At 40.8% G+C, this 19,326-nt stretch overlaps 1 protein-coding gene and 1 non-coding gene across 2 annotated transcripts; both read right to left on the bottom strand.

Annotated features, from left to right (window-relative positions):
- Positions 1-3,431: 3,431 nt before the first annotated feature.
- Positions 3,432-4,139, bottom strand: LOC123066926 (wheatwin-2-like). The gene has a single exon (XM_044489906.1). The coding sequence runs from the start codon at positions 4,083-4,085 to the stop codon at positions 3,822-3,824; it is 264 nt and encodes an 87-aa protein (XP_044345841.1). The 5' UTR covers positions 4,086-4,139; the 3' UTR covers positions 3,432-3,821.
- A 14,421-nt stretch (positions 4,140-18,560) lies between these two features.
- LOC123072974 (U2 spliceosomal RNA) lies at positions 18,561-18,755 on the bottom strand. The gene has a single exon (XR_006435512.1). It is a non-coding gene; the product is annotated as a U2 spliceosomal RNA (small nuclear RNA).
- Between the last annotated feature and the right edge of the window lie 571 nt (positions 18,756-19,326).

Below are 19,326 nucleotides of genomic sequence, written 5' to 3'. Positions count from 1 at the left end.
AGAAGCCTCATTGGGTCTCCTGGAAAACTATGACGCAGCCCAAGAGTATGGGGGCTTGGGCTTCAAAGACTTTGAGCTCTTTAACCTAGCAATGTTGGCAAAACAAGCATGGAGGCTGCTTCAGAATCCAGAAACCCTAAGTGCACGTATTTTGAAAAGTATATATTACCCCAACTCGGATATCCTGACGGCTGAACTTGGGAGCCACCCAAGCCAAGTGTGGAGAGCTATCATGGAGGGCAGGACACATTGCGTCAGGGTTTGATCAAACGGATTGGCAATGGAGAAACAACACATATTTGGGATCAGAACTGGCTGCCCCGTGAGGGGATGTTCCGACCCTTGGGAAGCATAACCCAAAACCCGCCCACTAGGGTGTCTGAGCTAATCATTGGCGCCACGGCATCATGGAACAAGCAACTGGTGCAAGAACACCTTATGCCAATTGATGCACAAATTGTACTAGCAATCCCTCTATGCACAAGAAACATAAGTGACTTTTGGGCTTGGTACTACGAGGAACATGGAGTTTTTACTGTCAAGTCAGCGTACAGAATGCTTGTTGCAACCAAAATAAGAAGGGAGGCTTGGTTAGAAGGGTCGGCGAGACCATCTAACTCCATAGCAGAGGAGGGAGCCTGGGAGAAACTATGGCGGACGGAGGTGCCCGGGAAAATTCGAATGTTCTTATGGAGACTCTCGAAGCACTCCATCCCAACAAACGATGTCAGAGCAAAGAGGCACATGGCTGACTCCGACCAATGCGGGCTTTGTAGTAATCGGGATTCGTGGCGTCATTCATTACTAGAGTGTTCATCATCAAGGAGTGTTTGGGCGCTCATCGATGAGGATATCACACATAAAATGATGGGGAGCACGGAGCCAAGCGCAAGGGAGTGGCTATTTACCCTCATGCAAGGGCTATCACACGATCAGTTCACCCTCGCAGCAGTCACATTGTGGTCTATATGGCATGCCCGACGCAAAGCTATTCATGAATCCATTTTTCAGAGTCCCCAATCTACCTTCGGATTTATAGGTCGGTTCATTGCAGAACTAGACACCATAAAGGCTAAGGAACCAGAGCGGGGCACTGCACCAGAGACCGGGGTACCAGTTCAGAGACGGCCGAAGAAACCACCGCCGGGATATTGCAAGATTCATGTGGATGCGAGAGTTATGGCAAGAAGAGGAGGTTCTGCAGCAGCTGTGTGCAGAGATGCGGATGGTAACTATATGGGCAGTTCGGCCCTAGTGATCGAAGGAGTCGAAGACCCGGCCACACTTGAAGCTATAGCTTGCCGGGAGGCATTATCCCTTGCGGAAGACATGGGCATTCAGAATTTTGTTATCGCATCAGACTGTCAACAAGTCGTTTCAGATATCAACAGGAGGTCACACGGGACGTATGGAGCGATTATCGCGGAAGTAAACCTTAGAGCTTCTTTCTTTCAATGTATTTTTTCTTTTGAGAGTCGTGTTGTCAATTATGCAGCACATAGTTTAGCCAAGTTCTCCCTCTCGAGAGGTCCTGGACGCCAGGTTTGGCGCTCCTTATGACCAGAGATGTATCCCACTTCATGTGAAATTTACTGAATAAACTTGGTTTTTTCCCCTCAAAAAAAATAATAATAATTAAAAACTGCAGAAAAAAACCTTATTTCAAATGTGAGGGCTTGAACTCGCGATCTCTCAGGTGAAGCAGCAGCTCACTAACGAACAGACCACCCGTACCGATTGTGTCCTTTTACTTATTTTCTTCTTTTATTTGCGTAGGCCGCGAGAGCCCACCAAACCAGCTTTCACTGCTTGCTTATTTCTGGGCGTTTTTTTGGTTCGTTTTTTCTTTTTCTTTTCTCATTTTCCTTTTTTATTTTCTTTTTAAAAATCATGAAAGTTTTAAAATTGAATGAACTTTTATCAAATCGATGAACTTTTTTAAAAATTCGATGTCAATTTTAAAATTCCATGAACTTTTAAGACGTGAACAATTATTGAGAACGTGAACAAAAATTTATATATGACTAGAGATTTTCAAATATACACTGAACATTTTTTCGGTGTACGATGAACAATTTTTAACTACACAGCGAACATTTTTGTGATATACATTGAAATATTTTAAAACATTTTATACTTTTTTATATAATATGAACAAATTTTATACGTTGAACATTTTTGTAATATAATCTGAACAATTTTTAACTACACATTGAACAATTTTGTGATATGCGCTGAAAACCATTTAAATACCCATTGAACATTTTTTTATGTACACTGAACAATTTAAAATTGTGAACAAAATTTGAAAACTATGAACACGTTTTGTAACCATGAACAAAAAACGAAAACTACATTAATTTTTTCTAATAATTCGCAAATCTAATAAATAGCGCTGATGCATGGGTCTTAAATAGTTCGCGTTCCTTGTTGTCGCTGGTGCTCCCAGGTTGTAGTGGTTAGCAAAACGGTTCTGGCGTTGTAGCCGCAAGGCGTGAGTTCGAGTGGCTGTATCCGCTCGTTTTTTGTGTTATTTTCACGAGACCTTTTTTCCTTCTACTGCGCGCGGTGGGCCGGCCCATGGGATGCGGAGTGTGAGCGCCAGCTGCCTGAACCGGCGCTTAAGGCGCCGGTTAGGAGCTCCCTTAACGCGATCACCTGGCCTTGGGAGGATCTTCTCGGGAAACCAACATTGATTGGGCTGGAATCGAAATAAATGCATGGGGATCTCGATCATGTCACGCAAAAAGCCCAACGAAAGCACTGACGGCCAGTTTTGGATGCGATTTTCATTTACCATAGGGATCTCGATTTGTGTTATTTTCGCGAGACCTTTTTTCCTTCTACTGCGCGCGGTGGGCCGGCCCATGGGATGCGGAGTGTGAGCGCCAGCTGCCTGAACCGGCGCTTAAGGCGCCGGTTAGGAGCTCCCTTAACGCGATCACCTGGCCTTGGGAGGATCTTCTCGGGAAACCAACATTGATTGGGCTGGAATCGAAATAAATGCATGGGGATCTCGATCATGTCACGCAAAAAGCGCAACGAAAGCACTGACGGCCAGTTTTGGATGCGATTTTCATTTATTAAGAACAAGATCCCAAATTGTTGTGACGCGGAAGCACTGGGGGCTTTCCGCTTCAATTGCCAAGATGAAGGCATCTCACGTTTTAGCACAAAGACTTATCAGAACGTTCCAAGAGCCGTCATACATCGAATCAAGATACTGCATAATGAAAGAGCCTTGATCGTAGAGAAGGAACAAAAGGATTCAATCCCAAGACTTTCCAAAAATTCTTATAGACCACGATGTGACAGAATTAGGTATACAGGTTAGGTAGACGTCCAACCCTCATGCATTTCCTTTTTTTGATAGCAATTTCTACTCGGCTCCTTCATTGCCCGTTAACGTGCATTTTTTTTTGAGCCGAAAATGTATCCTTTATTCAATGTTCAAACACATAGTGATACAAATGATATTGGGCAAATCAGTAAGCCACACATGCCGCCTGGGTGGGAGAGAAGCAGCCGCCTTAGCTAAGGCATGGGCTTCCTCATTATGCTTTCTATTCTCATGCACGAACTGAATATCCTGGATAGAGCGTCTTCTGTGCTTGATCTCCTCTAAAAGAGCAAAATAACGGCAAGGGGCACCATTATTAATATTTGAAATCACCTCGAGACAGTCCGATGCAACGCACACGAAATGAACATGAAGATCCGCAGCAAGACCAAGAGCTTCGTTACACGCCTGGGCTTCTAGAATAGTTGGATCAAGCAACCCTTCGAAGATAACTGCGGAGGCACCAAGGAACATACCCTGCCTATCCCTGCATATTAGCGCTGACGGCGCTCTTACTTGGGCTGGCCCATTTTATTTCTATAAACTCTCGAAAAAAGGTGTAAGCGGCAAGCTTCAAACTTAAAAAGGTGTAGGCGCTCACCGCCGGCGCGCCCAGGTCCCAGTTGTTCTGCGCCGGCCGGTAGTAGTGGTACGTCGCGCGCACGTTGCTCGCCTGCTGCGCCGCCGCCGCCGCCGCCGCCGCCGCGCACAGCAGCGCCGCCACCAGCGTCAGCCTTACCGCCATCGTCGTCGAGTCCACCACACTAGGTGATCGGTGACAACCTAGCTAGCTACTCTGTGTCCTGTGTTACTAGCTGAAACTGGATGGGATGGGAGCTGCTCTTGCGCCGATGATGAGTTTATATAGGGGTGGGAGGGACGGACGCGGCGTCTCACATGTTATGTTGGCATTTTTCTTCTCTTCCTTCGTGGAAATCTACAAGCTTCCATGCATTTTCCACAGACCGAAAGTCAGTTGCATGCACTACTCACAACCACGTGGGTACTCTTTAACTAGTTCCGCCACCTAGCTTGTCAGCTCTCGCAAGCGTCACTTTCCACAAATCTGTGCGGTTGCACTTGCAAGCTGGTTCATGAAATGCGAGAAGAAAAATATCTCCTGCGCGCAGCAAGTTTTCATTTTTCGGGAAAGAAAAGGATCTGATTTATTAAAAAAAAAGTTACAAAAATACAAAACATCTCAAACATAACAAAAAAATACATTGAGATTCCGAGATCATCAACAACCACTATTGCCTTCAGATCGAGCAGGTGATGCGCCGCTGTCGCCGCCCCCTACCTGAGCTGGCTTGACCTTCTTAGGACAACTTGGAAAGTCTTCTTACACGTAACTCTAAGGACCAACGCCTTGAAACCGCAATTATCGCTGTTGAACTCCTCATAGATCTGTAGCCTGATGACAGTGTCCTGGATTAGTGGGTCTACACCACATCAGCCCACCTTTGTTGGGCCAAGCCAACGACCGAAGAATGGGCCACGCATGCCCTGGCCAGCAGCGTACTCAAGATGGAATCCTCCGAAGACTTGTCGTATACTTCAAGGCGTAATCATAATTGTGGTCGGCATACTTGTAACCCTAGATACCCCTGGTGCCTACATAAGCCAAGGGGTTTAGGCTATAGAGACAAGGTTTTGAGACAAGAGCTTATTTATACGATCTCGAGGTAGATCATCATGTACTTTGTACCCCATCCACAATCAATACAAAACAAACAGGACGTAGAGTTTTACCTATTAGAGAGGGCCTGAACCTGGGTAAACTATCGTGTCCCCCTTTGTCTTAGTACCATCATGCCAATATCAACAGCTCGAGACCCCCTACCCGAGATCCGCCGGTTTTAGCACCGACATTTGTGGCCCATGCAGGTCCCGATGTGTGGTCTCGAAGGAATGATGAGATGCTGCTTAACGATCAGATCCATGATGACGTACCCCTTACGTCGGAAACACAAGGCCTCGGTTCAACCGAAACCAAGGAGCACCTGCTCGTCTTTAGAACTGAAAGTCCGACAAAATAGATCTGGTGATTGGACCCTTGGCGGAGACTTCGGATGTAGCCGAAGACACCCATACGATCTCCGCCCAAGGAACGGTTCAGCACTCGAATAGACCACGATTGTGATCAAATGGGCCAAGCCTAGAGCTCATATCCAAACTCGCGTCCAGATAATGCGGTTAACCCAATCACCCAACCTCGCGAGTATCTTCCCAGGAAACCGGCATTGAATTAGCTAGAACCAAAATTTTGATCCCACCTACCGCCCACATTGCGTATCCTCCCAATAGCTTAGGGTTGATAAATGCCTGGGGATCTCGATTATGTCACACAAAAGCCCAACGAAACAGTTCCAAAGTTTTTGATGCGGTTTTTGTTTATTAAGAACAAGATCCCGAATTGTTGTGACACGGACTGGCGCTTTTCTCTTCAATTGCCAAGACGAAGGCCTGGTGATTGGACCCTTGGCGGAGACTTCGGATGTAGCCGAAGACACCCATACAGTCTCCACCCAAGGAACGGTTCAGCACTCGAATAGACCACGGTTGTGATCAAATGGGCCAAGCCTGGAGCTCATATCCAAACTCGCGTCCAGATAACGCGGTTAACCCAATCACCCAACCTCGCGAGTATCTTCCCAGGAAACCGGCATTGAATTAGCTAGAACCAAAATTTTTGATCCCACCTACCGCCCACATTGCGTATCCTCCCAATAGCTTAGGGTTGATAAATGCCTGGGGATCTCGATTATGTCACACAAAAGCCCAACGAAACAGTTCCAAAGTTTTTGATGCGGTTTTTGTTTATTAAGAACAAGATCCCGAATTGTTGTGACACGGACTGGGGCTTTTCTCTTCAATTGCCAAGATGAAGGCCTGGTGATTGGACCCTTGGCGGAGACTTCGGATGTAGCCGAAGACACCCATACAGTCTCCACCCAAGGAACGGTTCAGCACTCGAATAGACCACGGTTGTGATCAAATGGGCCAAGCCTGGAGCTCATATCCAAACTCGCGTCCAGATAACGCGGTTAACCCAATCACCCAACCTCGCGAGTATCTTCCCAGGAAACCGGCATTGAATTAGCTAGAACCAAAATTTTGATCCCACCTACCGCCCACATTGCGTATCCTCCCAATAGCTTAGGGTTGATAAATGCCTGGGGATCTCGATTATGTCACGCAAAAGCCCAACGAAACAGTTCCAAAGTTTTTGATGCAGTTTTTGTTTATTAAGAACAAGATCCCGAATTGCTGTGACACTGACTGGGGCTTTTCTCTTCAATTGCCAAGACGAAGGTATCTCTATTTGGTGATTGGACCCTTGGCGGAGACTTCGGATGTAGCCGAAGACACCCATACAGTCTCCACCCAAGGAACGGTTCAGCACTCGAATAGACCACGATTGTGATCAAATGGTCCAAGCCTGGAGCTCATATCCAAACTCACATCCAGATAACGCAGTTAACCCATTCACCCAGCCTCGCGAGGATCTTCCCAGGAAACCGACATTGAATCAGCTGGAATCAAAATTTCGGTCCCACCCACCGCCCACGTTGTGTACCGCCCCAATACTTTAGGGTCGATAAATGCCTGGGGATCTCGATCATGTCAAGCAAAATCCCAACGAAACAGTTCCACGGTTTTGGATGCGATTTTCGTTTATTAAGAACAAGATCCCGAATTATTGTGACACGGAAGCACTGGGGGCTTTCGGCTTCAATTGCCAAGACGAAGGTTCTCTCTAACGTTTTAGCACGGAGACATGTCAGAACGTTCCAAGAGCTATCATACATCAAAACAAGATATTGCATAATGAAATAGCACTGATAGTAGAGAAGGAACAGAAGTACAAAACGATTCAATCCAAAGACTTTTCAAAAATCCGTATAGACCACAATGCGACAGAATAAGCTCGGTGCGGGTTAGGTATACACCCAACCCTCACGCATTTCCTATTCAGCTCCTTCAGTGCCCGTTAACGTGCATTTATTTTAGCTAGCCCTGAAGGCGCTCTTACTCCGTCTGGCCCATTTTATTTCAGTGAACTCTCGCAAAAAAGGTGTACCTGGGAAGCTTCAAACTTGCAACCTCACCATTGGATGGGAAGCCCGCTAACCACCAGGACAGATCTCCCGCTGTATAGATTTGTTTTTTTTCTTTATTAGCACGACATTTTTTCCAAACGTTTTTATTCGCTTTTTATTTCTATTTATTTTCCCTTTTTTTTCTTTGATATGCGTCTTTTCAAATTAATGATTTTTATTCAACGTCGATGAACCTTTTCCAAAATCTGTGAACTTTTTCCCAAATTCGTGAACTTTTAAAAAAAATTGATGACTTTTTCAGATTTGTAGACTTCTTTAATAAATTCAATGAAATAATTTCCAAATTTGATGAACGTTTTTCCAAATTCGATGAACTTTTTTGAAATTTGATGAACTTTTTTTAAAATTCAATGATTTTTTTTTCAAATCAATGAGCATGTTTTTCAAATAAATGAACCTTTTCTTCAAATGAATGAACATTTTTCCAAATTCATGAACTTTTATTCAATTCGTGAACTTTTCTTAGAATAATTTATACTGGTCAAGTAGTTACCATGTTCCTTCTAGTAGAACAACCAAGTGAGCTTGGACTAATGGTTTTGGTGCCATGTTGTTGATATAAGCATCCCTAGTTCGACTCCCACTTTTTCCATGCAACAATCAGAATTGCTTTTCCGCGGACCAGAAGGAGACCTGTAGGTAGATGGGTGTTGCTGTGGGACTTTTAACTACCATATATATATTAGGTGATACCCCGTGCGTTGCTGTGGAACTTTCAACTACCATAGTTTTTATAAACTACTCAAAAGAAGAAGAAAATACTTGAAATGGAAAGAAGCAAAGTTGGCATCAAATAACAACTTGACTGAATATTGATATTTCCATTTAAAATGCATGAATACATGGTAAAGTCTAAGACCTCGGTACTGTGAGATACATTCATGTATTTTAGTTACTGCTTGGTTTTCAGGTTGGTTAGCATTGAAACAATTGTTGTCATAAAAGGTATTGTTAGCTTAGAGCGAGTTCAGAAAGGGCACTGAAACTCACTTGTACTCAAATGTTGAATCTTATAGAGTTAACAATGTTGAACTAGAGAATAAAAGAGGGCCATATGGAAGTGAAGATTGCTTTCCGCTCGAGGGAAGAAGGATTCAAATAAAAAAATCAAAATAGTTCACACATGAATATATTGTAATACTATGTTTATGTTTACCAAATTGTAATGATAAGACATGAGCACTGATATTTGGTATTTAACTCACTCACCTTTTTGCAGTCAACAAAAGAGTATATACTTACTTAACAAAAGGACATAAACGTGTTTTTTTTTGCTTAGGAAGTGCACTGTACAGCGTGAAGGAATTATAGGTGTACATGTTGTATCTTGCCTACAGAATTTGCTGACTGAGAGAGTTAATTGTCTTATTTATTATATAAAAAAGCAACAATTATAAATCAAAATCAACAAACTATGGAAGTTGACATGTATTTCGAATCCAGTTAGCTAATCTAAAATTGTGATTACAACATGGGGCTTCCACATGAAGTTAATAGTGGCTTAAAAAATATATTAGTATATTACATACTTGGTGTGTCGTTGATACTGCTGGATAAATTGTAGGTGCACCTTTAAACAGAAATAACAGTGTACTCCAAACGTCAGAAAAGAGAGGATATACCAACATGAAACAAAAAAGATAGAAAAAATGAGATGCCGATGTTAGGTATGAATTGCAACAGGACCCTATAGTGTCAATTCGTCTAAAATAACTCCAGGTCGACACAAATGCAAAATCATAATAAAACAGACCGTGCATCAATCTTAATTCTTGGAGTCAATCTAAAATATCCTCAATCTTCATAAATGAAAAGTAATAAACCAAACCATGGGGACATAAACATTTGAAGTCAAAAATCTTTCAAATACTTCACTTCACAACCAAATAACCACTCCGTAAAGGTTACCAACAGGCGTGCGGATACTGCAACATGTCCAGGTGATGCAGGTGCCATGACAGCGAGGCAACATGTTTTGCATGCGTGCTTTTACCTTTGAGGATATGATACCTGCGGAGTCGAGAGTGAGAGCGAGACCTTTAATGGTACATCAACCAAATTTGGACCGTTTATTTTCATGCTTCAACGGCTCAGATAAGACAATACTACACTAAATTTTTGGTAGTATATTAATTAGTTAGAATTGTTTTTGGGATTAGTTTCTGTTAATTCATTGTTTACTTCTGTTGTGCTGGCGGGCGAGCCAGCCATGGCGAGAACATCGTGGAACAAATTCCTCAGGCCCTTTGTGTTGGGAGGGAGTATTCCGAGTCGCTCGCGACGCCCATTCCCTCTCCACAATCACAACCGCACCAGTAGAAGTTGGTCTCCAATACAGACATGCAAAGCTAGCATCAAGGCGGCCCTGATCTACTAGTTCTAGTGTCCAATCGCGCACAATGTATCGCAAGAACCGGCGGTCAAATACCATAATTGGGGGAGCTAGATGAGTACATGGGTGTACAGATGTACACCCATTATTTTATACTAAAATTTTATACTTATCATCCTACCGTGTTAAGGATTATAGTTTTATTACTTATTTGGCATACTTAACAATATAACAAAGTTAAATATTAGTTGTATTATTTATTAATTATATATTTGTAATATATATTACTAAAAAATACTCATGCGTTGCGCTGAATTCAATTTGTACTTTGTAACAAAAATGTTTTTTTTTCTAAATAGTGTTTGATACTTATGTAAATTATATAGTTTATACATATCGATGTTAGATATATCCTTAAAACATATGATTTGACAAATATCATAATAGTGGTTTTACTATATGATTAGGAAAGCAAATATGTAGAAAATTCTAAAGTACAAATTTAATCGTATCTAAGGAATTGTTTCAGATATATTCGATTTTGGAGCATCCATGTACAAGTTCAATCATATATTTGCTAGACCATTTGGTTTAACAGAGGGACCTTTGTACTCTTTTTTAAATATGAAATAATGGGTGTACATCTGTACACCCATGTACTCATCTATCTCAGCCCATGTATATGTATTAGAATCATATGTGATATGATTAAGCCTCGCAAAAAATGATACTATGATTATAACATTACTAATGGTCCATTTGTGCTGAAAATATTGTTCTAGGTGGTTAGTCAAATACTATCTAGCGAGGAAGAAAAGACTGAGGAAAATGAAGACGAGAGAAATTTTTTGGCTACCATGCTATCCTCATGGTGGTGATATGAAAGAAGATCAGTGGAGAGGATCTTAGTGGTGCCATCTCTGACGATGTGCATGCAGCAGTGGTGAACAAACTCAAGAAGATAGTAGAAATGAACAAGGATGCTACCACTCAAGGTTGGATAATTTTGAAGCGTGTATTTCATGTGTTCATATCAATGGTTCACCTCAAGCCGAGCTACACCACTGAGTTCAACAAAAATAACTTCCACGAGGTACTCTCCAAGGCTCTTAATTAAGACCATGTCGGGTGTGGATGAACGCATGTTCATGAGTGTCAACCATGGCAAGATGCCTCTGACCTCTCTTGTGAAAGCGGCACAGAAGGAGCTCGTGGCACAAGGCTAGGACGTGATGCATTACGAAGTGGGTGCTAGTTGTTTCAGTCCCCAATTTTTTTTTGTTTCTTGCAAATAGTGTACTTGTGGAGTTTGTGACCGTGCACCTACGTTGAACAAGTCGACATCAGCAAGGATTCCAATTATCCTTCTTATTGACAGGGATTCCAGTTATCCCGATCTCCTTCCAGTGACAAGTACGTTTGAATTCTCTACTCATTTCGGTCGTTCACGTGGCCTGGCCCCTTCCAAGCCCTGTGTGTATGCGGGTTAGGCAGACCGCAGACGGCCCAGCCCTCGACCCCCACTTGTGAGCCCAGTCGAGATTATTGACGCAACTGCGCATATGACCGAGACCAACATGAACTACAAGGAGACCAACATGGTAGCAGGGGAAGCTAGGCGCCACTTGGAGAAACACGCACCTACAGTGCACCCTTCACGGGCCAACCCATTTAACTGTTTTCTATTAAACTTCACAAAAAAGGTGAAAAAGAAGCGCCTGCCGGTTTCAAACTCTAGACCTCTCGAATCAGAGCATACAACTGTAACCACTAGGCCACCCCCGGTCTAATGTGTCAACATACTTCCTTTTCTCCTTTTATTCTATTTAGTTCATGGAATTTTTTATATTCTTGTTCCTTTTCTTAAATGCATGAATTTTTAAAAAATCGATGAACTTTACTTCAAAATCGTGTTTTTTTAAATTTGATGAAATTTTTTTCAAATCAATGAAATTTATCAAATTTGATGAGTTCGATAAAAAAAATCCAAATTAGATGAAGGTTTTTCAAAAAAGTTCTTCGATATTTGAAAAAAGTTCATCAATTTTGAAAAAAGTTCATTGAATTTGAAAGAAAGTTCATCAAATTTGAAAAAAAAAGTTGATCAATTTTTACAAAAAAGTTCATCAACTTTTGAAAAATAGTTCCTTGGATTTGAAAAAAGTTCATGAATTCAAAAAGATTCAAAAAATGTTCAAAAAAAATGAAAAATAATTCATGAACTCGAGAAAAGTTCACAGAATGTAAAAAAAAGAACAAAATAAAAAAATGTTCTGAATAAAAGAGAATAACGAAAAAATAAAATAGAAAATAGAGAATAGAAAAAGGAGAAAAGACATAAGAAGGAAAAGAGTAAAGAAATGTAACTAAGCACATAAGGGGAAGGTGATCTGGTGGTTAGTGCTGCGTGCCCTCAACCAGTAGGTCGGCGGTTCGAATTCTTGCAGCTTCAGGCGCTGGTTTGCGGAAGCAGTAGTAATCAATGCCTGCAGCACCAAATAGGATTCGCCGGTAGCAGGGTGTGTCTATATATCGCTTGTGGCAAGTCTTGTTGTCGACTCACTCACATGGGCTGGCCCATGAAGCATTCATTTTCCTCAACGTGCGGTCAACTCGTCTATTCAATTCCACTTGGAAAAAAAGCTCGTCTGCCCACGTTTAGCAAAAACAACATGCACTTCATGTTTGTCTATTTCTTTTAACACAGTACGATCATAGATGCTCACATACACGCAAATAAACTTACATTTATAAACGCATGCACGCACACCCTACTCATATGAGCAGTTCGTAGAAGTTGCGAATACCAGTACCAAGTTAAGGACATGAACCTTAGTGGCTGGTTTCACCACATTCAACCTAACCATCCGAGCTACACTTAGCAAAGAGTGAATATACCCCATAAGTAGAAAAAAAATGCTATGGAGATACATAAACACTTGTTTTCATAAAGTTTCACATGTTTTAAAAAGGTATACTTTTGAAATGTTTTCAAGTATTATTTTTTATAAACTATTCATGTGTTTAAAAATTGTTCAGGTAATTTATCAAAGGGTTTGTGCATTATACAAAAATGTTCAAATAATTTGAACAGGTGTTCATGTATTTTAAAAAATGTTAACCGGGTTTCAAGAAGTGTTCACACTGTTAAGGAAATGTTAACATGTTTTTTTGAAAGTATTTATACATGTTCAAAAAAGTTCATATTATTAAAGGTGTTGACGTGTTTAAAACTCGTCATTGAATTTAAAAAAACATCATGCATAAAAATGTACATGTATTTTGTAAAAAGTTGCATTCATGTTCTAAAAAGTTTTCATACAATTAAAAAATTATGCAATTTAAATTGAAATTTGTGAAAGGAAAAAACAACGGCAGGGGTAATCTTGTTATAATGATGGGTTTATTTGTTTGTATATTTCTCCTTGGTGTAACAACAACTGCCCTATTTCAGAAGAAAAAAATAGTCTTAAAGCTTAAGATCATTCTGGTCAATTGCTTTTGACGTATCGGGTGGGAAAGGGAGAGCCTCTTTTTCTTTCCGCAATGGAATCGGCTTAAGCTCGATCTTGTCTTTCATTTCCTATCATATGGATATAAAAATAAATCAAATTGTGTTTTTAAAGATTTTAGGAATGAAAAACAAAGCGAAATGTGTGTGTCATACGGAAAGGTAATTCAAAAAGGGCATTCAAATTGAGCTTTGTGAAAGGAAAAAAAGATGCAAAGGTAATCATGTTATAATGACGTGTTTATTTATACGTATATATCTCCTTGGTGCAACAACAACTGCCCTTTTTCCAAAAAATAATAATCTTATAAAGCTTTAGGAATTAAAATTCTGCAATGGACAGGCTTAAGCTCTATCTTTTCTTTCATTTCCTATCATAGGGATATATAAAAAAACAAAATTGGGTTCTTAAGATTTTAGGAATTAAAAAATGGCGCATTCATATTGAGTTTTGTGAAAGGGAAAAGAAGCAAAGTGCATGTGTCATACACAGAGGTAATCTGATGACAATGATCTTAACCTTGATCATTTGTTTTGTTAGTTGCTAATTGTGCAGTACCGCACAATTGGCCACCGTATAATATATATCACCTATTGGTGTGCTATATAGAAGAGCACGTATGGACAATCACGTTCCTCCCTTGTAAACAAGGCCTAGTATTCTCAACTCACCGATGTGGGACTAAACACATCCACCTTTGTACCCCAGCGATGCTATACACACGACGATATTGGACGATCACCGAACGATGCTACACATCAAACCGTCCATGCGTTAGAGCAAACGTAGCTAGCACCGTTCATTCTCGCATCGTGCGGAGTTCGGCCGGGCAGTGTCGTCCGTGTAGTAGTTTCGTTTGTATTTGTACATACTTTTTTTAACTGGCCCGTATGTCCTTATGATACTCGCGAATGAAGTCGACTGGTTGCCATACCAGCACAGTCCGCTCACCAATGTTGATCTTCAACCACCTAGGTTCCATGACATCAGGCCTCATGGACCATGATCCGACGGAATAAGCACAGTGGCGATGTTGAACAAGTTGATGTCAGACATGGTTCCACCGGACTCGATCTCCATCCAATGATAGGAACATTTGAATTTTGTCCTCGTTTCGGTCGGGTACACGACCCGACCACTCCTAGCTCTGTGGATACATAGGTTAGGCAGATTATTATTTTTTTGATAAAAGAAGGGTTTCGCACCCTTTAGATTTTCATTAATGAAAACCATAAAGTTCCAGAGCACATAGGTTAGGCAGATGGCCCAATCCTCGATGCCACTTGCGGCCAAAACAAGATTTCATTGCAACCGGGCATACAAGTGAGCCCAACATGGCTCTGGCAACCACAAAGAGACCTGGCCGCCGTAGGGCGCCGAAGCTATGTCTCGCTTTCGCACTGAGCATGCTCGCATTATGGGTGGTCCATTAAAGTGGTTTTGGAAGGTTTTGTAGACCGGTTTTAGAACCTTTCATGCGTTTTTTAATGTTTCTTTATCAGTTTTCTTCGGGGATTTTCCCGTTATTTACCTTTCCTTTTTTTGTCCTAATACATGTCAACATTTTTAATACAAGTTATACGTTGTTCGTATACACGTGAAACATTTTTTGATACACGTTGAATTTTTTTTCAAATACATGTTTGATACTTCTTCCAACACATACTAAGCATTTTCCAAACACACATTCAATTTTTCTTGAACCATAAGAAACATTTTTTTCACAATTTTTATAAATTTCATGAACATATTTTTGAAATGAGTGAACATTTTCCAAATGTGATGACAAAAAATTATGAATAGTACAAAGCATTTTCCTTTAAATATGTGAATTTTGTTACATTTTATAATAAATGTCACATTTAAATAAAAATGGTGGACCCAGTCCTCCAATCACATGCCAATTAGAATTGCTTTGTTGTGTTAAACAACATTTTCATCCTTCTCACCTTAACTCTGTGCTCCCCTCATGCTCCAAGATCTAAGCTATGTTCCCCTAAATAAAATAAAAAATCTAAGCTATGCCACCCTGACCATGGTCTTGCCACGGTTGAAGGCATACATGTGGTGTGGGCCCTACCACAAGTGCCACGAGATAGACTCCGACCATGATGAAGACCTGCCACTGCCTCCAAAGCTCTCTACAGCCTACAGATCAATCTGCAAGGCGGCATCTATTTTCCATCCTAATATGAAAGGGAAACACTTATCATCACCCGGCAGATAACAGTGGCCGCGTCTGCCACCTTCCTTGCGTGACACGCGTCTAATCGAGGACTCACATACTATCCTTCCTTGAACTCAGTTCTGCAACAAGAGTTATGCTTCTGAAACATATGCGGTGTTGCAATGCTTTACGACGAGGGCTTGCATACTATCCTTCCTTGAACTCAGTTCTGCAACAACAGTTATGCTTCTGAAACATATGCGGTGTTGCAATGCTTTACGACGGGTCTAAGTTTCGCAACAAAACTCTTCTTACGAAAATTTTGTGTAACAAGACCTCAGTTGCAAAAAAAAAATTTGCAACCAAACCTTAGTTGCAAAAAAAAACAAAACAAAACTGTTGTTGTAAAAAAATCTGCAACAAGACCTATGTTACAGAAATAATTCCGCAACAAGACATGTGTTGCAGAAATAATACCGCAACAAGATCGTGTTGCGGTAGAGGAGACACATTCGGCCGATGCGGTAAATCTAACGGCTCGCGACCCGGCTGATCTTTTTAAAAGATCAACCGGTGGACGCATAGCACGCCCCAATATGAAACGCATGAAGTTAATATAGGGGAAATGAAAAAGGCCTCCAAACTCACCATAATAGTCCGTCTCAGCGAAGAATTGTGCAAATAAAAGATATTTTTTAGTTTCCATTCGTTAACATGAGAATGACAAAACAATATATCTAATCTAACACAAAATTAAATAAAAGTTGTAAATTGTAGTACATTGATAGCGCAGGTCAAGGAAACAAGCAGCTAATTTTGCTTCCCATTGAGTTTCCTTTTATTGCTCATAATACGAGAGTAAGAAAATCAGGAAAATGAAAGTATACTAAAGATTAAAAGCACCTAATCAAATTAGAATTGGTCTGCTATGTAAATCACCAATTCAACTCTTAACATTAACTAGCGTTGTGGCACCACATCCAGGAGTAGTTAATGATAAAATCACAAGTTATTAACTAACAAAAAGTTTATCTTATAATGATTTGAATGGGGTGCGCCGGGCTTAAGCAGTAGTGCAACGCCTAAGCGACACATGAAGGCCCTAATAGCAAGCTATCGTATTAACTAACAAAATGGAATGCATGAAGTTAATATATAGGGGAAATGAAAAAGGCCTCCAAACTCACCATAATAGTCCGTCTCAGCGAAGAACTGTGCAAATAAAAGATAATTTTTAGTTTTCATTCGTCAACAGAATCACAAAACAATATATCTAATCTAACACAAAATCAAATAAAAGTCGTAAATTGTAGTACATTGATAGCGCAGGTCAAGGAACACAAGCAGCTAATTTTGCTTCCCATTGAGTTCCCTTTTATTGCTCATAAACGGGAGTAAAAACATCAGGAAAATGGAAGTGTACTGAAGATTAAAAGCACCCAGTCAACTTAGAATTGCTCTGCTATGTAAATCATCACTTCAACTCTTCACATTAACTAGTGTTGTGGCACCGCAAAGTTGACAACACCACATTTGCTCCCTTAAGTTGTGACATGTACACCACACGAACAAAGCCATAGCCAGCCGCTGATCTCATCCCTAGGTACATGCCATTGATAGAATCATGAGAGACACAAAGGGCAACAGATTAATTTGCTAGGTCTGGACCAAATGAGATTGATTTGTTACACCGCCATGATTGTAATCCCCAATGTTAAGCAATAAAATCTCATTTATTCACAAAAAAAGTGCGAAACTGAAGCAGGAGCTGCGCCATATCGTTCATGATCCACAATCAGCAGTGGTGCAGATCTTGCAGTCTCACAAGCAAAAAGACATTTCCTATCAGGGATTCTCCCTTGAGCTGTCTGACATGCACAAGCTCGTGGTACTATTTATTACCTTTTGTAACTCTGAATCGTTTCACAGCGGTAATGCCGATGCTGAGAAAAAGAATCATGTCTCTTTACCAATTGCCAACTACTACTACCACTTTAAAACAGTAATAAATATTTTTTCCTTGTTTGTGACCAAGTACCGGTAGACTATAATACATGAATCCTAGAGGTCAAGGAAATGAGCAGCTAATTCTTCCCTGTTGAATTTCCATTTATTTCTACCTACTAGAAGTGCTCATGAATGGGAGTAATTTGTTCTTTCAAAATAGTGAAGTGTGCTAAACAAGTGATCAGATTGATTGATCCGGTCCTCCAATCACAGGTCAATTAGAATTGCTCTGCTTTGTTAACCATCATCACTCCATCCCTTTCACATTCACTTGTGCTCTCCTCATGCTCCACGCCCTGAGCTGTGGCACCCTGACCGTGGCACTGCCGTTGTTGAAGGCATACATGTGGGCCGCACCGTCGACAACCGCCACGGGGTACACTCTGGCCATGATGCAGACCCTACCGCCACCGCCGAAGCTCTCCACCGCCAATAGATCAATCTGCACGGCATATCATTATTTTCAGTTCTGACACGAAGTGCGTGAAGTGAGCAATAGGAGTTCTCAGAGATATCTTCTTTTCTTTTTCAAGGTTATATTCAAATAATCCTCCATAGGCTCGTGTTTACAGTCCTGGTCTCAATTAAGAACTGTGCAAAGAAAAGATAGTAAATTTTTTAGTTTTCAGACATTTTTAGAGATAAATAAAACATTAAGGCAAGAATCATAAGCATTAGCCTTCTTAGACCAGAGCACATGAGTATCATGTACTTCTGCTATGTGCAAATAAAAGACAATTTTTAGTTTTCATTCGTCAACATGAGTATGACAAAACATATATCTAATCTAACAGAAAATTAAATAAAATCTGTAAATTGTAGTACATTCATAGTGCAGATCAAGGAAACAAGCAGCTAATTTTGCTTCCCATTGAGTTTCCTTTTATTGCTCATAAATGGTAGTAAAACAATCAGGAAAATGGAAAGTGTACTAAACATTAAAAGTTGCTCTGCTTTGTAAATCATCACTTCAACTCTTCACATTAAGATGTGCTGTGACACCACAAAGTTAACAACAACACATCCACGAGTGGTTAATGATAAAATCACACACTAAAAAAGTTTTTCTTATAATGATTTGGTTGGGATTGGCATAGGCAATAGTGCAACGCCTAGGCGACACGTGAGGGCCCCGGTAGCAAGCTATCATGTTGGATCCTCCCCTTAAAAAATAAATTTAATACCATTGTGGACACATGGCCCACATATCAGATATTAAACTGATAAGAACAGATACTACACTTGATCTTAGCCAAAAGGCCGAGAAAGGTATGATTTGCAATGAGGCTCTCCACTATGTTTTATAGCTATTTCCACCTGCTTCACTCTGTGCTTAGGCAAGGTGGTACTAATAATAATCCTGTTGTGATTAGCTCGGTAAACCTCTCCCTCAGAGGCAGCTTACCACCATTTTGGGCTGGAAAGCTACACAAGACTATGGCAGCCCACGATCATGTGACGGTACTTCCCCACGAGCAGCCCATTTATATATTAATGGTTATTCCACTTCCGTGAAAACAAAGACGTTGCTGGTTATTTCTCAAAAAAAAAACACGTTGCTGGTTGATTCCGAGTTACGCCCAGCGTGTAGGCTGTAACATATGCCAATATTTTAAAATTGGGTAAATATTGTCGCACACTATTACTATAAGTTTTATCTCATTTGCTGCAAAAAATTGCTTGCCATTTGCTCCCTTAAATTGTGACATGTACACCGCACGAACAAAGCCATAGCCGGCAGCTGATCTCATCCCTAAGTGGATGTCATTGATAGAATCATGAGAGACTCAAAGGACAACAGATCAATGTGCGAAACTGACTTATCGTCTGGACCAAATGAGATT

Source organism: Triticum aestivum, chromosome 3B (genome assembly GCF_018294505.1).
Source record: "Triticum aestivum cultivar Chinese Spring chromosome 3B, IWGSC CS RefSeq v2.1, whole genome shotgun sequence".
NCBI classification, from domain to species: domain Eukaryota; kingdom Viridiplantae; phylum Streptophyta; class Magnoliopsida; order Poales; family Poaceae; genus Triticum; species Triticum aestivum.
This window is presented reverse-complemented; position numbering and strand designations above follow the sequence as displayed.

What these genes read in the sequence shown, in the direction of transcription:
- LOC123066926 (XM_044489906.1), bottom strand. Translation starts at nt 4,085, where the DNA reads ATGGCGGTAAGGCTGACGCTGGTGGCGGCGCTGCTGTGCGCGGCGGCG.